Source organism: Pleuronectes platessa, chromosome 17 (genome assembly GCF_947347685.1).
Source record: "Pleuronectes platessa chromosome 17, fPlePla1.1, whole genome shotgun sequence".
NCBI lineage: Eukaryota > Metazoa > Chordata > Actinopteri > Pleuronectiformes > Pleuronectidae > Pleuronectes > Pleuronectes platessa.
The window spans coordinates 23,015,608-23,035,397 of NC_070642.1; the positions used below are offsets into that span (position 1 = coordinate 23,015,608).

Genomic DNA, 19,790 nt, shown 5'->3' on the forward strand with positions numbered 1-19,790 from the left:
CCAGCAAAGATTCATTCAAGTAATGAAACTGTTTTCTCTTCAGATGAAGTCACTGATCAATCGAGAGCACGAATGTTAATTTCCATGTTTCTACCCAAACCCAGTGGAACCAGTTTGTGAATCTGCTGCTGCAGGAGGTGTCGCAGTTTCCTGCTATTTATGGATGATCTGCACTTCCTGTTTCCTGCTGCGGCACAGCCTCTGAATAAAAAGGGGGGGGTGGGGGGGGGGGGGGGGGGGGGTTCAAACTTCTTAATCTAAAAGCTTAAATGTAGCAAAATCTTGTTCAGTGTTGTTTCATACTTCAAAGATCTTTTATGAACTGTGATGATTTAAAATGTTCTGTGACAGACGTTCTTATTCCCCGTTGATTTGGTTTGATTTTTGTTGTGAATGCGTTTTAATTCATTTTTCTTTCAAATGTTTTATGTTTGAATCATGTGGAGGTTTGAGCTGTGGCCATCCTGGTGTCTTCATCAGGCTCCACCCAGTTAGCTTCCACCATGGACCTCTGGTGTCCAGATGAAAAAAAGATTAAACTGTTGTCCAATTTGTGATTCGTTAATATCTGAATGGACTAATTATTATTTAGATTAAGTTTAGTCTGTGAGGAAAATCTGACGTCAAAGTATTAAACACTAAAGAAGTTTTCCTTCTTTTTGTGAAAGTGTATAATCCATCACAGATTCCATATTCATATTTTACCAGTGTAGCACCCCCATCAGGCTCAGTGTAGTTTTAATGGAATCCACCAGCCACTTTTCACCAGGTTAAGTTGATTATTAAACATCAAACTGGAAGTTGTCATTAGATGTAAACTGACGTCAGAAGATTATAAAAAACTCATTGACTCGTCCACTTAGCGAGCAGCTGGAGTTCCTCCGAGCTTTAATCAAATTCTTTTCAATTCCACTCTGATAAATTCCTTCAATACGTCGGCCTCACGTCTGGGGGAGGGGTCCAGGGGCTTTGTCTGTGAAGAATAGGAGCGTTCGCCGAGGGTGGGGGGGGCCTGCGAGCCGGCAGATGTCCAACCGGACGAAGATGAGACAAAGGTGGACGACAGAGTTTTCTCCTTTCAGACTGAGCTCCTCAGGTCTCTGGATCTTCTCTGGAGGATCACACTCAGGTTCTCCTCCTCCTCCTGAGCTCCTGAATAAAGTGTGAATCCAGGAGCAGTGTGAACAGCAGAGGAGAAACAATCCTCCACTGATTCACTGAGTGAGTGGTGGGGGGTGGGGGGGGGGGGGGTGGGGGGGGGGGGGGGCAGCTTCTAACACGGGACACAAACATGTAGAAACTGAAACAAGTGTCTGGTGAAGAAGTGCTGCACCCGGCTGCTCCACCTGTCACCTGAACCACGAGGAGGATCTGATGCTCTGGATCTGACCTGGAGTCTGACACCAGCTTCAGTGAAAAAGGTCAAAGGTCAGTGATGCGTTCAGAGTTCAGCTGTACATTGTGTTACTCCCCCCCCCCCCATTCCTCAGCTCTGACCTGTGGGACAGGATGGGCGTCGCCACGCTCTCTGTTAAAACAACCTCCAGTCTTTGAATGAACTTTGACCTCTCAGGAAATGCTCGCCTCAGCCTCTGGAGACGACGTCTGGATTCATAATTATTTGTGATCATGTTCAACATTCTATGGTTTTTAGTAAAACTACAAGGAAAGAGATGAGGTCATGATCTGATCACCGGTCGAGGGATGAAACATCAGGACAGAACCTTCACTCACAGGGAACCACTCAACTCAACAAGAACAAGTTGTTGAATGTTCCTGAACAAACATCTGGACTCAGACTCGTCAGGTCCCAACATTATCTTTGATATCAAGCTTCTGGAACACGTCTCTTTGTCAAAGCAAAAACCTGTGATTGGACATTTTCTTTAAACAGCTCCAGTCCAAAGAGGCTGGATTTAAGAAAAGAGAAAAAACAAAGAGAAAATCGTTCAGAATCCACGAAAAACCAAAATAAACAGAAACCAGAGGGAAGTTTGGTTTAAGAAAAAAAACTTCAGCAGAGACGTCATGGAATAGGCTTTAGGGGAAGTGTGTGGGGGGGGGGCTACAAAGGGAGGGTCTGTGTGCTGAAGCCCCTCCCTCCCTCTGTTCTCCCCCAACAGATGAGCTGTAGTGAAGAGAGGCGGGCGAGCGCCATAGACAAACACTGGAGGAGAGAGAGGGGGAGCAGCTGGAGGCACAGAGAGGATCAGTGGGAGAGAGAGAGAGGGAGAGAGAGAGGGAGAGAGAGGGAGCAGGACCGAGACACAAACACAAGAAGGTAAAACTTCTCTTCATTTTCCGTTTGTATTTTTCTGATGAATACGAGTAAAGTTGTGAAGTTGAGCTTCATGTGAGGATCTCAGTCCACACAGGATGTTCCATGTGATGTGTTCATGTGTGTGTACTGCAGTAGCAGTAGCAGTATTAATAATAGTTCCGACAATAGCAGCTGTTGTAGTAACTTTGTAAAGTACTTTCTAAACTCTGGCCTGTTAAGTGTATAAACATACGTTACTACAGGAATGTACTAGACGACGAGGCGGAGCGGTACTTTGTTGTTGTTTTTGTTTTTGTTTTTGTTTCCATCCTTAAAGTTGAAACAGCAACAGAGTGGCCCCCGGCTGTCAGGCACCTCAGGCGGTCTGATTGGTTTATAATGGTGGTGTCACGTCATTTTATCTTATTTTACTTTTTAAATTAACATCAAACAGTAAAATATTCAACTGTCTGTTTGGGAATGTAACTGGTTGCCATGGAAATGGACTGCAGATAGGTGAGCTCCAGCAAAACTCATAATTCATTAATTTAAACTGTAAACAAAAGCAACAGGATTCATACACAGAGAGGGGGAGGAACGGGGGGGGCAGTGGGGGCTCACTGATCATTTCTGCCCCGAGGACTTCTGACAGGTTGATCCAGCCCTGGCGGTAGAACTGACCGTGCCCATCGTGGTTGTTGTCGTGTTTGTGCGTTAAAGTGAGTGTGTTTGATGTGTTTCTGGCTCCAGGTCGTGATGGGAAACACCGACAGTCACACCAGCTTCGTCTCAGCCGCCAAACCCTCCTGCTCGCTCAGGTCCTCGTCCCGGGAGGAGGAGGCGCCGTCAGCTCGCAGCTGGTGGAGGAGCAGCCAGGGCGGCTGCAGGAGCCGTGGGAGGAGCTGTCAGAACCAGAACTCCTCCTGGCATTACGAACATGGACCCAGAGGAGGCTCCATGCTGAGAGCTGCGTCTCCTCAGAGGAACAGCAGGGGGAGCTGCAGGAGTCAGTTTGGATACCCGGAGAACGGCGGAGAGGGTAACGGAATCGGTGGCGAGCGGAAGTCTGTGGAGAGCGGCGGCAGCCCCAAAGTGCTGCTCAGCAAAGATGGCAGCATGAGGGTGGAGTTCAGCAACAGCAGGGTCGACCCCATGGAGCCGCAGGGGTTAACCGGCGTACCCGCCATCTCCACCACAGCTGCCTCCTCAGTGGCCGAACCCCTCCTCCGCACCAGTAAGGGCAGCTCGCTCAGCTCTGACGGCTCCTGGTACGACTCGCCATGGGGGGGCAGTACTGAGCTGGCGGACAATGTGTTTGTTTGCGGGCAGATCGCGGATAACCCCACCTACTCCTCTACCCGTACGGAAGTGTCCTCCACACCTCAACAAGGTGTCTTCAACACCTTCTTCTCGGCCCAGGTAGAGGTCGTCTCACCTGGATTTAACTCCACCCTCCTCTTCCCCGCCGCAGGCTACAACACCTGCTCCTCTCGCCGGACAGAGGACAGCGGCATCGGGGACTCTGTGATCTTGCAGCCGGACCTGAGAGACTTCAGCCTGGTCTCATCCCCGGCTGCGTCACTGGACAGCGTCTGCAGCAGCCACAACACGCTGCCTGCCTTCCCCACGGCAACCACACCCCCCATGGGCCGCCTCCTCCTCCACGCTGCCGGATGACGTCAGTCAGGAGGAGGAGGGGTTCTCCTCCCTCACGCTGCCTTGCCGCAGGGCCGAGTCAACCAGCACCGCCCCCTGCCACCTGCGAACAATCGCAAAGATTTCCTGAAGAGCAGAATCAGACAACTGAGCGACTGGACAGGAAGTCTGAGCAGGAAGAAGAGACGGATCCAGGTAAGAACTTTCAAAACAAAGGATGGATGTGAAAACACATTTATTAATAATTACAAAATATTTCTTTGTTTTAAGAGTTTTCTAAAACTGTTTGAATATACTACAAGTTATCTTTAAGAAGTTAGCTGTTAGCAATATATCTGAAACCACTTGTGTGATTCTCGTCAGGAGCCCAGTGATGTTTCCGTCACCGGGCTGAGCTGTGAGCTGGTCGGTCGCAGCGCAGCGTCGACCTCCGACCTCCTCCACCCTCCATGTGGCTCCAGAGGCCTGAACCACATCAGCGACGCCCATCGACGGAACATCTACGAGAACTTCATGCAGGAGCTGGAGACGAGCTGCAGCGGTGCAGCCGACCAGGAGGAGCTGTCGGACGAAGAAGAGGAGCAGGAGGAGGAGCAGGAGGAGGAGGAGGACATGGATGGAGGGGTAGAGTTGGGAGGAATAGAGCAGCTGGACGTCTTGTTCGAGAAGGAGCAGGCGTGGTGCGACGAGCCGGATGGCTTTTCTTCAACCTCTGATTACTGTCAACAAGGACGGGAAGATGGAGCTCGTCGCACGCCGCAGGTGGGAGGCATTACTGGGTCCACACTGAAAGGTTACGCCCACTACCTCCATGAGGTGATCCACCAATGACCTGAAGACCAATGACCTGAAGACCAATGACCTGAAGACCAATGACCTTTAGACCAATGACCTGAAGACCAAATGACCTGAAGACCAATGACTTGACGACCAATGACCTGAAGACCAATGACCTGAAGACCAATGACTTGACGACCAATGACCTTAAGACCAATGACCTGACGATCAATGACCTAACGATCAATGACCTGAAGACCAATGACCTGAAGACCAATGACCTGAAGACCAATGACCTGAAGACCAATGACCTGCAGACCAATGACCTGAAGACCAATGACCTGAAGACCAATGACCTGAAGACCAATGACCTGAAGACCAATTACCTGACGATCAATGACCTGAAGATCAATGACCTGAGGACCAATGACCTGAAGATCAATGACCTGTAGACCAATGACCTGTAGACCAATGACCTGTAGACCAATGACCTGTAGACCAATGACCTGACGACCAATGACCTGAAGACCAATGACCTGAAGACCAATGACCTGAAGACCAATGACCTGAAGACCAATGACCTGTAGACCAATGACCTGTAGACCAATGACCTGACGACCAATGACCTGAGGGACCAATGACCTGAAGACCAATGACCTGAAGACCAATGACCTGAAGACCAATGACCTGAAGACCAATGACCTGTAGACCAATGACCTGTAGACCAATGACCTGACGACCAATGACCTGAAGACCAATGACCTGAAGACCAATGACCTGAAGACCAATGACCTGTAGACCAATGACCTGTAGACCAATGACCTGTAGACCAATGACCTGTAGACCAATGACCTGAAGACCAATGACCTGAAGACCAATGACCTGTAGACCAATGACCTGAAGACCAATGACCTGTAGACCAATGACCTGAAGACCAATGACCTGTAGACCAATGACCTGAAGACCAATGACCTGTAGACCAATGACCTGTAGACCAATGACCTGAAGACCAATGACCTGAAGACCAATGACCTGTAGACCAATGACCTGTAGACCAATGACCTGAAGACCAATGACCTGTAGACCAATGACCTGACGACCAATGACCTGAGGACCAATGACCTGACGACCAATGACCTGACGACCAATGACCTGTAGACCAATGACCTGAGGACTAATATGTTTGTTTCACAGGAAGTGACACGGTGTATGAGTCCTGTTCTGATGCATTAACAACAGGAAGCTGTCACCTTCTTGGTAAAGAACCACGTCCATGACCTCTGACCCTCTGCTCCCCTCAGGTTGCACTCTTCTGCTTCATGAGACGTACGGGAGGAGCGGTGGGACCGAGCGGGACCTTTCTCCTCGTTACGCTCTGCTGGCCGAGGACAGCATCGTCCAGGCCGTCCCAGAACATCCCAAGAGGGAACACGTCTTCTGTCTCAGCAACGCATATGGAGACGTTTACCTGTTCCAGGTGAGGGAACCTGTTCTTTATCAATATTGATATCTACACTGTTCTGCAAATGACAGCAGAGGTCAGTTCAGTGCACAAGGAATAATCTACTGAGCTCTGCCTGAGATCCAAGATCTCCTCCTGATGTGTCCAGTCCCAGGACGCTGTGGACGAACAGGACGTCGTGTTGTGGTTTCTCTCCACCAGCAGCACGATGAAGGAAGAAGAAAACTATCTGCATCCATCCCACCTCTGCTTTGAGGGAACAAGGGAACATTTATGATATAACACAAACACAGAAGGTTTCTCAATCTGTGCGATGGTCAAACAGCTCAGATAAAAGACTTGAGTAAACGATGACACAGACGCTCTCTCCCTGATTGGTTCTTATCAGTCACATGACTCGACTAGCAGCGGTGAACACAGAAGCGTCGCTAACACTTCCTGTCAGTAACTGTTCCAGCTCATCGTATTTTAACTTAAAGATAAGCTAATTGTGTTTTGACTCTTCCAGGCAACCAACCAGACGGAGCTGGAGAACTGGGTGACCTCCGTCCACTCTGCCGGCGCCTCCCTGCTGGCGAGGCGTCAGGGGAAGGAGGACACGCTGCGCCTCCTGCGCTGCCGGAGCCGCTCGCTGCTGCACAAGATCGACATGGACGGGAAGATGAAGAAGATGGCGGAGCTGCAGCTGTCCGTCATCAAGGAGCAGAAGAACAGGAAGGCCGTGGAGAGCCAGGTCAGTGCACCAACATCTCACATCGACAGTCGACCAGAGCCTCTTTCCTCCGTGTGAAGTTACAGCTGTCACTTCCAGGTTCAACACTTGGAGGCGCTGCTCCACCACTAAAGAGCCCAGTTCACCCACCAGCATGGGGCTGAACAACTTCTGCAACGTAGAGTGTCGTATGATTCGGAAACAATTTGATTCTCTTCTCTGACTTAAACGTTTCAAGTTACGTGACCACGTCTCGATGCTGCGCTCGTTCTAGAGGTTAATCAGAATGTCCAGTTGAACCAACAACCATCTGCAGAAGTAATAGATTACATATGAGTTACTGGCAGACACACAATCAATGATGATCAGATCGGCCTTTTCAGATCAAGCAGTGGGAGCAGAACCTGGAAAAACTGAACCTGGATCTGTTCAGGTTCAGGTGCTACCTCTCCAGTCTGCAGGGCGACGAGCTCCCAAACCCAAAGAGCCTCCTCGCCATCGCCAGCCGGGCCTCCAAGAGCCTGCTGGGACGCCTGGGAGGGTTCTCCGTGTCCTCCTTCCACGCCCTGGTGAGACATGTGGTTGCTTCTGAGAATATTAGACGATGTGTCCTCTCGCTACCGGACGAGTGAAGACACAACCTCTGTGTGTTTGTGATGCATGGCTCCTCTTCCTCCTCAGGTGTGCAGCAGAGACGAGGGGACGTTACGACGGCGTGGTCGGTCTCTGTCGGGGGGGAACCACCGGTGGAGGGGGCTGCCGTCCTCTCTGAAGGCGCTGGACGGGCTGGACAGAAGCAGCAGTCTCTCTACGTCCCAGGTAATAGACCGCACCGCCAGCCTGTCATCACAAAGGAGACTAACATCGCACACACTCGTGAATACAGTTACATTATGATGACGTTCAATCATTTGAATCATGGTTCCATGGACACGTCCACTCGCCTGGAGCCTGTCGGTGTTGATGAAGATGATGAAGATGAGAGTGAGGACGTCTTTTTAGTTCCTGAACGTCTCTGACTCTGTCTCCGAGGTTCTTTCTCCAACTCTCTCTTTTCTCTTATTCCTCACTAACTCCGCCCCTCTGTGTCAGAGGGGCGGAGTTAACCGTCCGGTCTCTTCACCGGTGACTTCATCTCTGGAAGATTAAAAAAATCAACTCACAAAATGAAATAAATTGAAATAAAAACTGTTATAAAAATATCATCTTTACTCATTTCACTTGACTGTAGAGGACATGAGAACATGTAAATCATCTGTCGCCCTTTGAGGTCGCACAGCTGTTCCGGGGGGGGGGGGGGGGGGGGGGGGATTAAAAGCTTCAATAGCCTTTTATTTTCCCAGAATTCTTTTGTCCCTTAGTTTTAATCCACAGAGGCAGAAAATGACCCTCCCACCTCCTGCGGTCACATGACCCCTCCTCCTTTCTTCTGCTCCTCTTTTACCCTGTGCCCTCCCTCCCTCCCACTCTTCCCTCCCTCCCTCCCTCCCTCCCTTCCTTCCTTCCTTCCTTCCTTCCTTCCTCTCAACATGATGCCTCCTCGCTCCGTCTCCTCTGTCCTGTTGCTTCTCCTGATTTTCATTCACATCTTCTCTCTCTCTCCTCTGTTCTCTGTTTTTCTTCTCTTCTCTTTCCTCTCTTCTCTTTCCTCTCTTCTCTTTGCTCTCTTCTCTTTCCTCTCTTCTCTCTTCTCTCTTCTCTTTCCTCTCTTCTCTCTTCTCTTTCTGCTCTTCTCTTTCCTCTCTTCTCTTTCTGCTCTTCTCTTTCCTCTCTTCTCTTTCTGCTCTTTCCTCTCTTCTCTTTCTGCTCTTTCCTCTCTTCTCTTTCCTCTCTGCTCTTTCCTCTCTTCTCTCTTCCCTTTTCTCTCTTCTCTCTTCTCTTTCTGCTCTTTCCTCTCTTCTCTTTCTGCTCTTCTCTTTCTGCTCTTTCCTCTCTTCTCTTTCCTCTCTTCTCTTTCCTCTTTCCGCTCTTCTCTTTCTGCTCTTTCCTCTCTTCTCTTTCCTCTTTCCTCTCTTCTCTCTTCTCTTTCCTCTCTTCTCTTTCTGCTCTTCTCTTTCCTCTCTTCTCTTTCCTCTCTTCTCTTTCCTTTCTTTCTGCTCCTCTCTTCTCTTTGAGTTGGAATATTTCATCCTGTTTTACCGATCGGACGCTAACGAAGCTCCTGTTGCTTACAAACAGAACAGATGTGTTTCATCAGTAAAACAAACTCAAACATGATTTTTAAATATAAAAACAAAATTAGTTTTAGTATTAGTTTTGACTTAAGAGTAAATGTGACATAAAGAACAAACTGTTTCCTCCTCAGAGACTGGACTCTGAGGACAAACAGGGGGAGGTGCTGCCCTCTGCAGGACGTCCTGCAGCTGTACAGGTGTGTTCACTGGCCTGCTCAACTTGAACTGATCACTAATATTAGTTATTAATAATCATCATCATTTGTGTTTCTTATGTTTTAAACATAAAGTTTGACTCTAATGTGAGTGAATCTGTGATAAGTGATGAAGACGACTTGTCTCCGTCTCCAGATGTGTGATGAAGGTTCCGCCCTCGGCAGCTTCTCGCTGCACATCTGTCGAGACGCCGCTGGACGAGGCTTTGGTGAGAAACAGCAGCTTCCTCTCTTCTCTTTGTTTCATGTTGGAACATCGTGGTTAACGTCCTGCTCCCTCGTGACCCTGCAGGCTTCGTGGTCACAGGCCACTTGGACGGCGCCGGGCGGAGTCACGTGCACGTCAGCGAGGTCGATCCGCTGGGGCCCTCCGCCAGAGAAGGTTCGACATCTGGGTCTCGTGTCTCTGATTTACATTTGAAGGGGGTTCTGGGAAATTTACAGATTGTGAGATTTCTGATCCGTTCTGAAAACAAAGATATGATGAGTGTGGGTTTGTTCTCAGCAGGGGGCAGTCACGAGCCTCCATCTTTGATTCCAGTAAAGAATCACAGTCAGGAACACGTGGTCTGTGGACGATCTGGAGCTTGTGTTTCAGCTTCGGTTTCTTCTTGTCTCAACTGTAATGATCCTGACTGACCCTCCGACCTCCTGTTTCCCACCAGGCCTCAGGGCCGGAGACGAGGTGCTGGCGGTGAACGGGGCGTCTGTGTCCGGACTCGACCTGGACCTGATGCAGAGTCTCTTCAGCCACCAGAAGCTCCAGCTGCTGCTGAGGAGAGACGAGTCCCCTGAGGGGGAACCCGCCGCCGTGTGGCCTGAACCCGGTGAACCTGCAGGCCCCTGGGAGCCCGCGGCCCCTGACCTCCACACCTGGGCCACAGGTAAGACGAACACAGACGGATTTTTCATTTATTCAAAACAAACCGGTAAAATCGTTCCTCTGGTATTTAATTTCTATCTGAATTATATTTGTGTAAATGTTTGCGACCCTCTCCCAGGTGTTTTGTCTCCGGGCGCCGTCCTTCCTCCCGGGCCTGATGACGCTCACCTGACAGGACAAGTGAGTCAAGTTCCTCGATACTCTGTAGAGGCGCACTTCTGCCTCTTGTGGCCGATGTGGGTATTACAACAGTAAACTCAGATGGACCAGCACGTCCTTTTCTCCTGTCTCTCCGAGCCTCCCTTCAGGAGTTTGTCTATATAAGTCTATATAAAACCATATAAAGCAGAAGTTACTGTCTTTCCTCTGTACGCTCGTCTGCAGGAATCCCACAATCCTCTGCTCCTCCTTCCTGATGCTCAGACACCCTCAGTGTCACATGACTTAATCCGGGCTTACACCTCCAAGAGTGTGTGGAGTGTTTGAGTACAGTCGGAGCAGGATTAATGGCTTCCACCCGTACGACCACAGAGAACTCATAGATGTTGTTCCTGACCAGCGGCTGCAGGAGGCGACCTCTGACCCCAGCCGGGGCACCCCCGCCGTCCCACTCCCTCTCCATGGGGGCTCTGTGCTGGGTGCTGCCACAGGAGGAGGACGTGGAGGAGCAGGAGGACGGAGGGGAGGAGCTCCGCGGGGTGACGGCCTGCTGCCTGAGCTGCCGGCGTCCGGCAGACGGCGGCGTGCTGCTGGTAAACAGAGTGAGAGCGAAGCTGGAGGTCGTTGTTCACCAGACGTCACCGCTGTCGCTTCAGGCTGCGATGAACACGTTACTTTCATCATGTGATGGTGGAGAAAAACCTTCACTTTGGTTCTTTCTCTTCATGTTGACGTATTTATTAACTCATTCAATCTAAACTCTGGAGCTGTGAGTCTGAAGCAGTGCGTCCTCGGAGCTTCTGATGAACGTGGCGCCTGCTGGGACCTCAGAACGTTGGGTTCACCCGTGATTCCTGTTTCCTTTTCCTTCAGGTTCCATCGTTATTCAAAGTCACTGAACGAACGAGGAGCAGATGGTTTTTGGGTTTAACTGGAATCTGAAACGTTGCTAATCACAGATTTTTAATATGTGCTTCCCGACAGAACATGGAGCGGGTTTATTGTCTGTACCAGACCTTCCCAGAAGGCCGAGCTGCAGACCCCGATGTTCCCAAGAACCCGTACAGCAGAGAGGTCACCCTGCAGCCGGCAAGCCCCGCCCACATGAGCGTGTGCCAGCACCTGCGTAAAGTCATCCAGGAGCTGGTCGACACGGAGAAGTCCTACGTCAAGGTCAGTCACATGATGCTTCAATTCTGCTTTGGAAAGATCAGTGTGTCATGTCAGGAACACGTCAGGAACAGGTCAGGAACACGTCAGGAACACGTCAGGAACAGGTCAGGAACATGTCAGGAACACGTCAGGAACACGTCAGGAACAGGTCAGGAACACGTCAGGAACACGTCAGGAACACGTCAGGAACAGGTCAGGAACACGTCAGGAACAGGTCAGGAACATGTCAGGAACACGTCAGGAACAGGTCAGGAACAGGTCAGGAACACGTCAGGAACACGTCAGGAACAGGTCAGGAACAGGTCAGGAACAGGTCAGGAACATGTCAGGAACAGGTCAGGAACATGTCAGGAACACGTCAGGAACAGGTCAGGAACACGTCAGGAACACGTCAGGAACACGTCAGGAACAGGTCAGGAACAGGTCAGGAACAGGTCAGGAACATGTCAGGAACACGTCAGGAACACGTCAGGAAGCCGTCAGGAACATGTCAGGAACAGGTCAGGAACACGTCAGGAAGCCGTCAGGAACACGTCAGGAACAGGTCAGGAACATGTCAGGAACAGGTCAGGAACATGTCAGGAACACGTCAGGAACAGGTCAGGAACACGTCAGGAACACGTCAGGAACACGTCAGGAACAGGTCAGGAACAGGTCAGGAACAGGTCAGGAACATGTCAGGAACACGTCAGGAACACGTCAGGAAGCCGTCAGGAACATGTCAGGAACAGGTCAGGAACACGTCAGGAAGCCGTCAGGAACACGTCAGGAACAGGTCAGGAACATGTCAGGAACACGTCAGGAACAGGTCAGGAACACGTCAGGAACACGTCAGGAACACGTCAGGAAGCCGTCAGGAACACGTCAGGAACACGTCAGGAACAGGTCAGGAACACGTCAGGAACAGGTCAGGAACAGGTCAGGAACATGTCAGGAACATGTCAGGAACACGTCAGGAACACGTCAGGAACAGGTCAGGAACACGTCAGGAACAGGTCAGGAACACGTCAGGAACACGTCAGGAACAGGTCAGGAACATGTCAGGAACACGTCAGGAACACGTCAGGAAGCCGTCAGGAACAGGTCAGGAACACGTCAGGAACACGTCAGGAACACGTCAGGAACACGTCAGGAAGCCGTCAGGAACAGGTCAGGAACATGTCAGGAACAGGTCAGGAACATGTCAGGAACACGTCAGGAACACGTCAGGAACACGTCAGGAACAAGTCAGGAACACGTCAGGAACAAGTCAGGAACACGTCAGGAACACGTCAGGAACACGTCAGGAACACGTCAGGAACAAGTCAGGAACACGTCAGGAACATGTCAGGAACAGTTCAGGAACATGTCAGGAACAGGTCAGGAACATGTCAGGAACACGTCAGGAACACGTCAGGAACACGTCAGGAACAAGTCAGGAACACGTCAGGAACACGTCAGGAACACGTCAGGAACAATTCAGTAACACGTCAGGAACACGTCAGGAACACGTCAGGAACACGTCAGGAACAAGTCAGGAACACGTCAGGAACACGTCAGGAACACGTCAGGAACAATTCAGTAACACGTCAGGAACACGTCAGGAACACGTCAGGAACATCTTTAATTTAATGTCAAATGTCAAGTGAAATTTTACTTTATCAAAGTGGAAAGTAAATTGAAACTTTTCATCACATTCATGTGTAAAAACCAAATGTTTGTTCATATTTCTTTGAAAGTTGATATTTGAAGTCTTACCCAGTTGTTTCCCTCGGGTGAAATCAGAAATGAGGTATTAGATTTAACGTGGTTCACGCGTGTCCCTCAGGATCTGGTGTGTCTGCTGGACGTCTACCTGACGCCGCTGCAGACGGAGACGTTCCTCAGCAAAGCAGAGGTACGTGAACCCACTGAGCTTCTGTAAACAGACGTGGGGTTGTCCTGACGTGTCTGTGTCCTCCAGATGGAGGCGCTGTTCGGCAGCCTGCCTCAGATGCTGGACTTTCAGAGAGTTTTCCTTCAGACTCTGGAGGAGAAGATCTCCTCGTGTCCGAACCTGAGTCGCCTGGAAACACCTGAGCAGTTCAAGGTAATGACTCCTGGGGTTTATTGATTTTTCGCCACTTAATTATTTAATAATAGTTTTTTAGCTTGGACTTTTTATTAATCAACCTTCTTTTGTAAATGTGTTTACCTCATTATTATTCACATCATTAATTTATTTATTTACATCATTTTATTTCTATTTTGTTTCTATTATTTATTTCTAACTTCCTTTCTTAAGTGTGTTTTATTATTTAAACTGTTATTAAGATTTTAATAAAAAGTATTATTCATAAGTGGTGAAAGTTTTTGAATGGAAGTTTAAGTTGGATCCCTGATCAGAAGTTTGACGTGTCTCTCAGAAACTCCTCTTCTCGTTGGGAGGATCTTTTCTTTATTACGCCGACCACTTCAAACTCTACAGCGGCTTCTGTGCCAATCACATCAAAGTGCAGAAGGTTCTGGAACGAGGTGAACAGCCAATCACAGCCCTTTAAATAACTGTGATCTTCAGACACAACCAAGTTACTGATGTGTGTGTGTGTGTGTGTGTCTGTGTGTGTCTCTCTCCAGCGAAGACAGACAGAGCCTTCAAACACTTCTTGGAGACGAGGAATCCGACCAATCAGCACTCTTCCTGTCTGGAGTCGTACCTGATCAAACCGGTTCAAAGGGTTCTGAAGTATCCACTGCTGCTCCGGGAGCTGGTGACCCTGACCCCCCCCGAGAGCCCCGAGCACACACACCTGACAGGTACACACACAGCTGACAGGTACACACACAGCTGACAGGTACACACACAGCTGACAGGTACACACACACCTGACAGGTACACACACAGCTGACAGGTACACACACAGCTGACAGGTACACACACACCTGACAGGTACACACACAGCTGACAGGTACACACACAGCTGACAGGTACACACACAGCTGACAGGTACACACACAGCTGACAGGTACACACACATGTGACTGTCAGACAGACAGTAACTGTCGTGTCTCCTCTCGTCCAATCAGAGGCCCTGAGGGCGATGGAGAAGGTGGCGAGTCACATTAACGAGATGCAGAAGATCCACGAGGACTACGGCTGCGTGTTCGATCAGCTGACTGCGGAACAGGGCGGAGCCGACACACAGGTGATGGAGGTCACATGATCAGATGTTGGCCTCGGTTCAGATGTGAAGAAGCTGAAGGTTCTTGTGTCGCAGGTCACGGACGTGTCGATGGGAGAGTTCCTGATCCACTCAGCGGTCGCCTGGTTGAATCCTCTTCCCTGTGTGGGTCGAGTGAGGAGAGACCCACAACTCACACTGTTCGGTGAGCACAACACAACACACTGATCACACATCACACTGATCACCCAACTACAACACAACACACTAAGCAATGGTTCCTCTTGAACTAAACTGAAGGTTGTGAGTCCCTCAGTGTGATTGTGTGACGTGTTTTTCTTGGTCAGTGTTCAGACGCGCTGTCATCCTGGTTTATCGAGACAACGTCAAACTGAAGAAGAAGACGGTGAGTCCAGTGTGTTGCATTTAGTGACACCTAGTGGTCAGTTTGTATGTTACAACAAACTGAATCCCCCCCCCACGGAGGTGACCGACTGGACTCTGACAGTGAATCAACGTTAACTCACTTTATTCACTTTATACAGATGAGCTCCCGCTCAGCTGATCTGGACCCCTTCAGGTTCCGCTGGTTAATCCCAGTGTCAGCGGTTCAGGTCAGACCAGTCAGCATCACAGGTCAGTGGGCTCCGTGTGTCCGTCCTCCAGCAGGTGGTGCTGTGCTGCAGCTGACAGACTGTGGTGTGTTTTCAGGCTCAGAGAACCCGTGTGTGTGGGAGCTGGTTCACAGCCGGTCGGAGGTGGAGGGACGACCGGAGACGGTGTTTCAGCTCTGCAGCAGGTAACAGCTGACCCCCCCCCCCCCCCCCCCCCGTCACAGGAGAGCAGAGGAAACTAATTGAAAACATTTCAAAGTGTGTCCTGCAGCTCTGAGATCAGATCTGACCTTGTGTTGTTTCAGTGGTTTGGAGACAAAGGCGAGCGTCCTGCGAGTCCTGTCCTCCGTCCTCAAAGAGCGGGGACCGGCCGGCTCGCTGAGGAGGTCCAGGCTGTCCACGGCCGAGAGGAGCAGCTCCTGGAGGAGGAGGCAGCAGAGGAGTCGTGCGTCCGCCCAGAGGACGACTCCTCACCGGCAGCCGGAGGAGAGCAGGTTCATCCTGGGAGACACCTGCTCGGAGCCGCTGCTGCCCAGCCACGCCTCGAGCGGCTCCTCGGGGGGGAAGAGGACCCGACTGCTCTCGCTGACCAGCGAGCTGGAGGCCCAGCTGCAGAGGCTGAACGTCACAGAGGAGGCGGAGCCACGAGCCACGACTCCCAGTGGCGACCGGAGGACCGCCGAGAAGAGGCGGAGCTCCAGTCTGCAGCGACGCCCCGGAGGGGACGTGTTGGACCTGCTGGACAGAGACTTCAGTGTTCACAGCATGAGGTCCATGATCAACGAAGACTGTTTCTACGACTTCCAGACGCCGGCTGCTCCCTCACTACAGGGCTGACGCTAAAGCTGCCGTCACACGAGGAGTCCAAACTCAACTGAGTCACGACGATCTCCAGAACCTTCTCCGACTCAACCAATCACACGGAAGCTCTCACACAGAGCGTCTGATTGGCCAGGAGACAAACACCTGCATCTGGAAAAACACACCTACAACTTTGCAAAACCCAAAACTGAAGTTTCCACTTTAAAGTTGAAAAACAAACTAAAATAATAAGAAAAGTTCTGATGTTCCAGGAGAGCTCCTATCGGCAGAGCGATCAACGGATCAGTTCAACCAGCTTCACACCTGGTGTGGTTCATTCTGACACTTCAGTGTGAATCAGGAGTGAAGTGTTCCTCGGACCTCGATCCAGATTCAGTCCGACCAGGAGAGGAGTTCTGGTTCTGGATCAAGCTGAATCCTGGTTCTGTTCGTCTTGAAGAACTTAACATCAATTCAGAGAACAAACCTTTTCCAGATCAACTGAACAGAATCGTTATTTAACTTTTTCAAGTTCACTAGATTTAACGATGGAGGAATATTTACACGTTTTTAAAAATCTCTGTGTAGATTTAACTGATTTTAAAAAGCTTTCCCCGACTCATGGATCCAAAACACTTGAGAAGGATTCGTGTTCAGGACGAATGTTGGACTGAACCCGTCTTTATGTCTTTATTTTTCTCTTAATTTTTCTCTCTGTACAGTTTATTTTTTCTGTTGTAGTTTGAATCTGAATCTCTGGAGCTGCTGGATCGGGGTCTTTGTAAATCTGAATTATTGTATTTATATATTTTCTGTTTCAGTTTTGTGGCTGCAGATCCAGAAACTACAGGTATTTTGTAATTTATTTTCTTAAATATTTGTGTAAATCTTTTTGTCGACTTGATGAAGTCCAATAAATGAAGGAATATGTAATTAAAAAGGTTAATTGATCTAAACGTTATGTTTTTGTCTGGATCTCGATGGGAATTGAATCACATACAAACATACGTCTGTTTTTGAGCTGCATTCAAAGGTAGTTAGCTTAGCTTAGCATAAACTTTGAAAGCTGAGAAGAAAACTTTGCTGATGACAACATTTGTACCAAATTATGAATTTTGTGAAAACTACCTTCAGTTGGAACGACCTCCGACTCTGGATCGCTAATCCTCTAAATCCAAGATGGCTGCCGTTATCACCGTTGTTGTTTATTAGTTTATAACTTCTGTCTCATTAAATCAGTCGTACACAAACATTCTGCCCTCGGATGTTCGTGTCCACAACATCTCATGTTATCAATCTGTAAAATAAAGATGGACGACACGACGCCTCCCAAAACTGAAGCCAAATCATCTGGATCGCCCCCTGGTGGCTGGCTGCAGTAAACCTCATAGACCCTCCTCCTCCATGTTAGCAGATGGGACATGGACCAAACTATAGTAGACGTGTGAGTGCGTGTGAGTGTGTGTGCGTGTCTGTCTGTGTGTGTTTTTGCGTGTGTATTTCTGTGTGTGTGTGTGTATCTGTCTCTGTGTGTTTGTCTTTCTCTCTGTGTGTGGGTGTGTGTGTGTGTCTGTGTGTGTCCACTCTTACCGTAGATCACATCGCTCTCTGCTGGTGAGTTTTATATTTTCTGGTTTCTTTTTGTGTATTTACATATTTAAACTCTCAGATCTTTAAAAACCAAAAAGTCTGAATTCAGCTGTGACTCTAAATAATAATATTGATAATGAATAAAGACAGATCCTGAATATTCAGATAATATAAGTTACTGTAATAAACACAGCTGAACAACGTAAGGACACAAAGAGACATTAAACAGATATTATTCAAGATTAGATTAAAGATTAAATCATTTTATGACCTAATAATTCAAATGTTAACCTTGAGTTTTTATTCTTGTAAACTTTAAATCCACAGCGATCGTTAGAATCATCCAAAACTATTATATATATATATATATATATTAATTATATATAATTAATGTTCCTCTTTGTTTATCTCCTCATGTTAAAATCAGAACAACATAAATAAGTCACAGCTTCAAAAACGAAAAAATATAAAAAACTGAATAGTGTGTGTGTGTGTTCCTGTAGTTGTATCTTTGTGAGGACCATTGTGTGTGAGTGTGTGAGCGTGTGTGTGTGTGTGTGTGTGTGCGTGTGTGTGTGTGTCTGTGTGTGTTCAGCTGAGATAAAGCACTTCATTTAAACCCCGCCTCTCAGCTGATTGATGGTTAACTGAGTCTCGGGGGATTTTTCTGCCAAATGAGCTTTGATTCAAAACCATTATATTTGAGTCTCTGAGGTCAAAGGTCGAAGTGATTGTTTTAATGTGAAGCTCATTTCTGACTCCGTGGATGAAAGAGCCAAGAATCTATATAAAATACACAGTCACTGATCATCTTTATATACAGTTTATATATATATATATATATATGTATTTATATATATAATCATTTATATATAATATAATATAATATTTATCATTATTGTTATTGCTTCCTGTCATTGGTCAGTTAAGGACACAAACAAGTACATGAACCCTAGATGTTTTCATTTTATTGATCTCACATTGATTCCATCCGTTATGTTTTTGTTTGTTTTCGTAGAATCACCATGAAACTGAGTTTGTTCATTTTCACAAATTTCTCAGAGAACAATTCATGGAGAAAATTATCAAACACGTTTAGACTGAATTCATCTGTTTGAGATTTGATACAAATAAAAATCTGGATCTAGTGAATTTAAATGTTTCATAATAAAACTCTAGAAGTGAGAAATGGTCTTGTTTTTAATCAATTAACATAAAAAACTAAACTAACAAATTAAATATTGAAAACAACAGACGAGCCCAACAGAGATGATATTTAATAAACAAATGAAGCAGAACTTAATTAGACATTTCAAAGCGGCTCCTCTCAGTGGATCAGTGCCGGTGAAACATCCGGAGATAGAGCAACAAAATAATATTTATTATTTACAACTTTTCTGAAAGCTGTGCTGTGATTTCCACGTCTCCTGAGAAAGTCTTCCTCCAGTTTTCAGCCGTGTGTTCGATTCCACCGCAGTGCAGAACCTCCCTCAGCCGGCTGCCCACTTGAACGCCCTCTCCTGGTTTGGAACCACGATGACGTCACCGCTGCGTCTCTGGTGGGAAACCAGTCCGCTGGGTTTTATTTGTTGTTTTGACATCAACACAACAACATGAATTAGGACGTCCACGGCTCAGACGTCTTCCCACGGCCGCGCCGCTCGCTGGAGGGAACCTGGTGCTTGTTTGCAGTTTGGTGGAAGCAGCTCACGTCTGTGCAGGTCTGAGGCTGATAAGACAGATTATGGTAATAACAGGCTGCCCCTGACTGACGGCTAGGTCCCATCACCACAGAGCGGGGGGGCGGGACGCTTATCACTGGGTTGCAGTGGGCGATTCTTCACAGTCACGTGACGGGCGACACCTTGATGGACACTGCAGCCGCACAAAGAACCGCTCAGCGGTTTTATGACCAAACGAGGACCTGATGGTCCGTGTTGATTGTTTTAAAGCACGAATGATTCCGACCGTCATGTGACACGTGACTTGGGCTCGGACACGCAGATATGATCAGCATCATCACTGAGGAGCCTCCAGCTCGGGTCGAGTGACGCATTGTTCCAACGCTCGTACAACAAAAACCAAACGTAACCAGTCGTCCAAAGAAAACAAAACAAACACTTTCAGGTGAACGGCTGCTCTCGGGTCGAAGGCGACAAAGGAACCGGCGCCAT

The 19,790-nt window shown here is 48.4% G+C and overlaps 1 protein-coding gene across 1 annotated transcript; it reads left to right on the plus strand.

Moving 5' to 3' along the window:
• The first annotated feature begins 2,183 nt into the window (after positions 1-2,183).
• Positions 2,184-16,982, plus strand: LOC128459877 (rho guanine nucleotide exchange factor TIAM2). The gene is given in 26 exon segments (XM_053444802.1): positions 2,184-2,281; positions 3,011-3,892; positions 3,894-4,010; positions 4,013-4,111; positions 4,280-4,586; positions 4,589-4,624; positions 4,627-4,695; positions 5,995-6,170; positions 6,664-6,888; positions 7,251-7,436; positions 7,549-7,686; positions 9,173-9,238; positions 9,393-9,465; positions 9,549-9,638; positions 9,922-10,140; positions 11,191-11,471; positions 13,279-13,347; positions 13,414-13,539; positions 13,856-13,964; positions 14,067-14,246; positions 14,517-14,635; positions 14,708-14,816; positions 14,959-15,017; positions 15,157-15,247; positions 15,323-15,410; positions 15,531-16,982. Coding segments are annotated over 25 exon segments (4,440 nt in total). The 5' UTR covers positions 2,184-2,281; positions 3,011-3,016; the 3' UTR covers positions 16,063-16,982.
• The last annotated feature ends 2,808 nt before the right edge of the window (positions 16,983-19,790 follow it).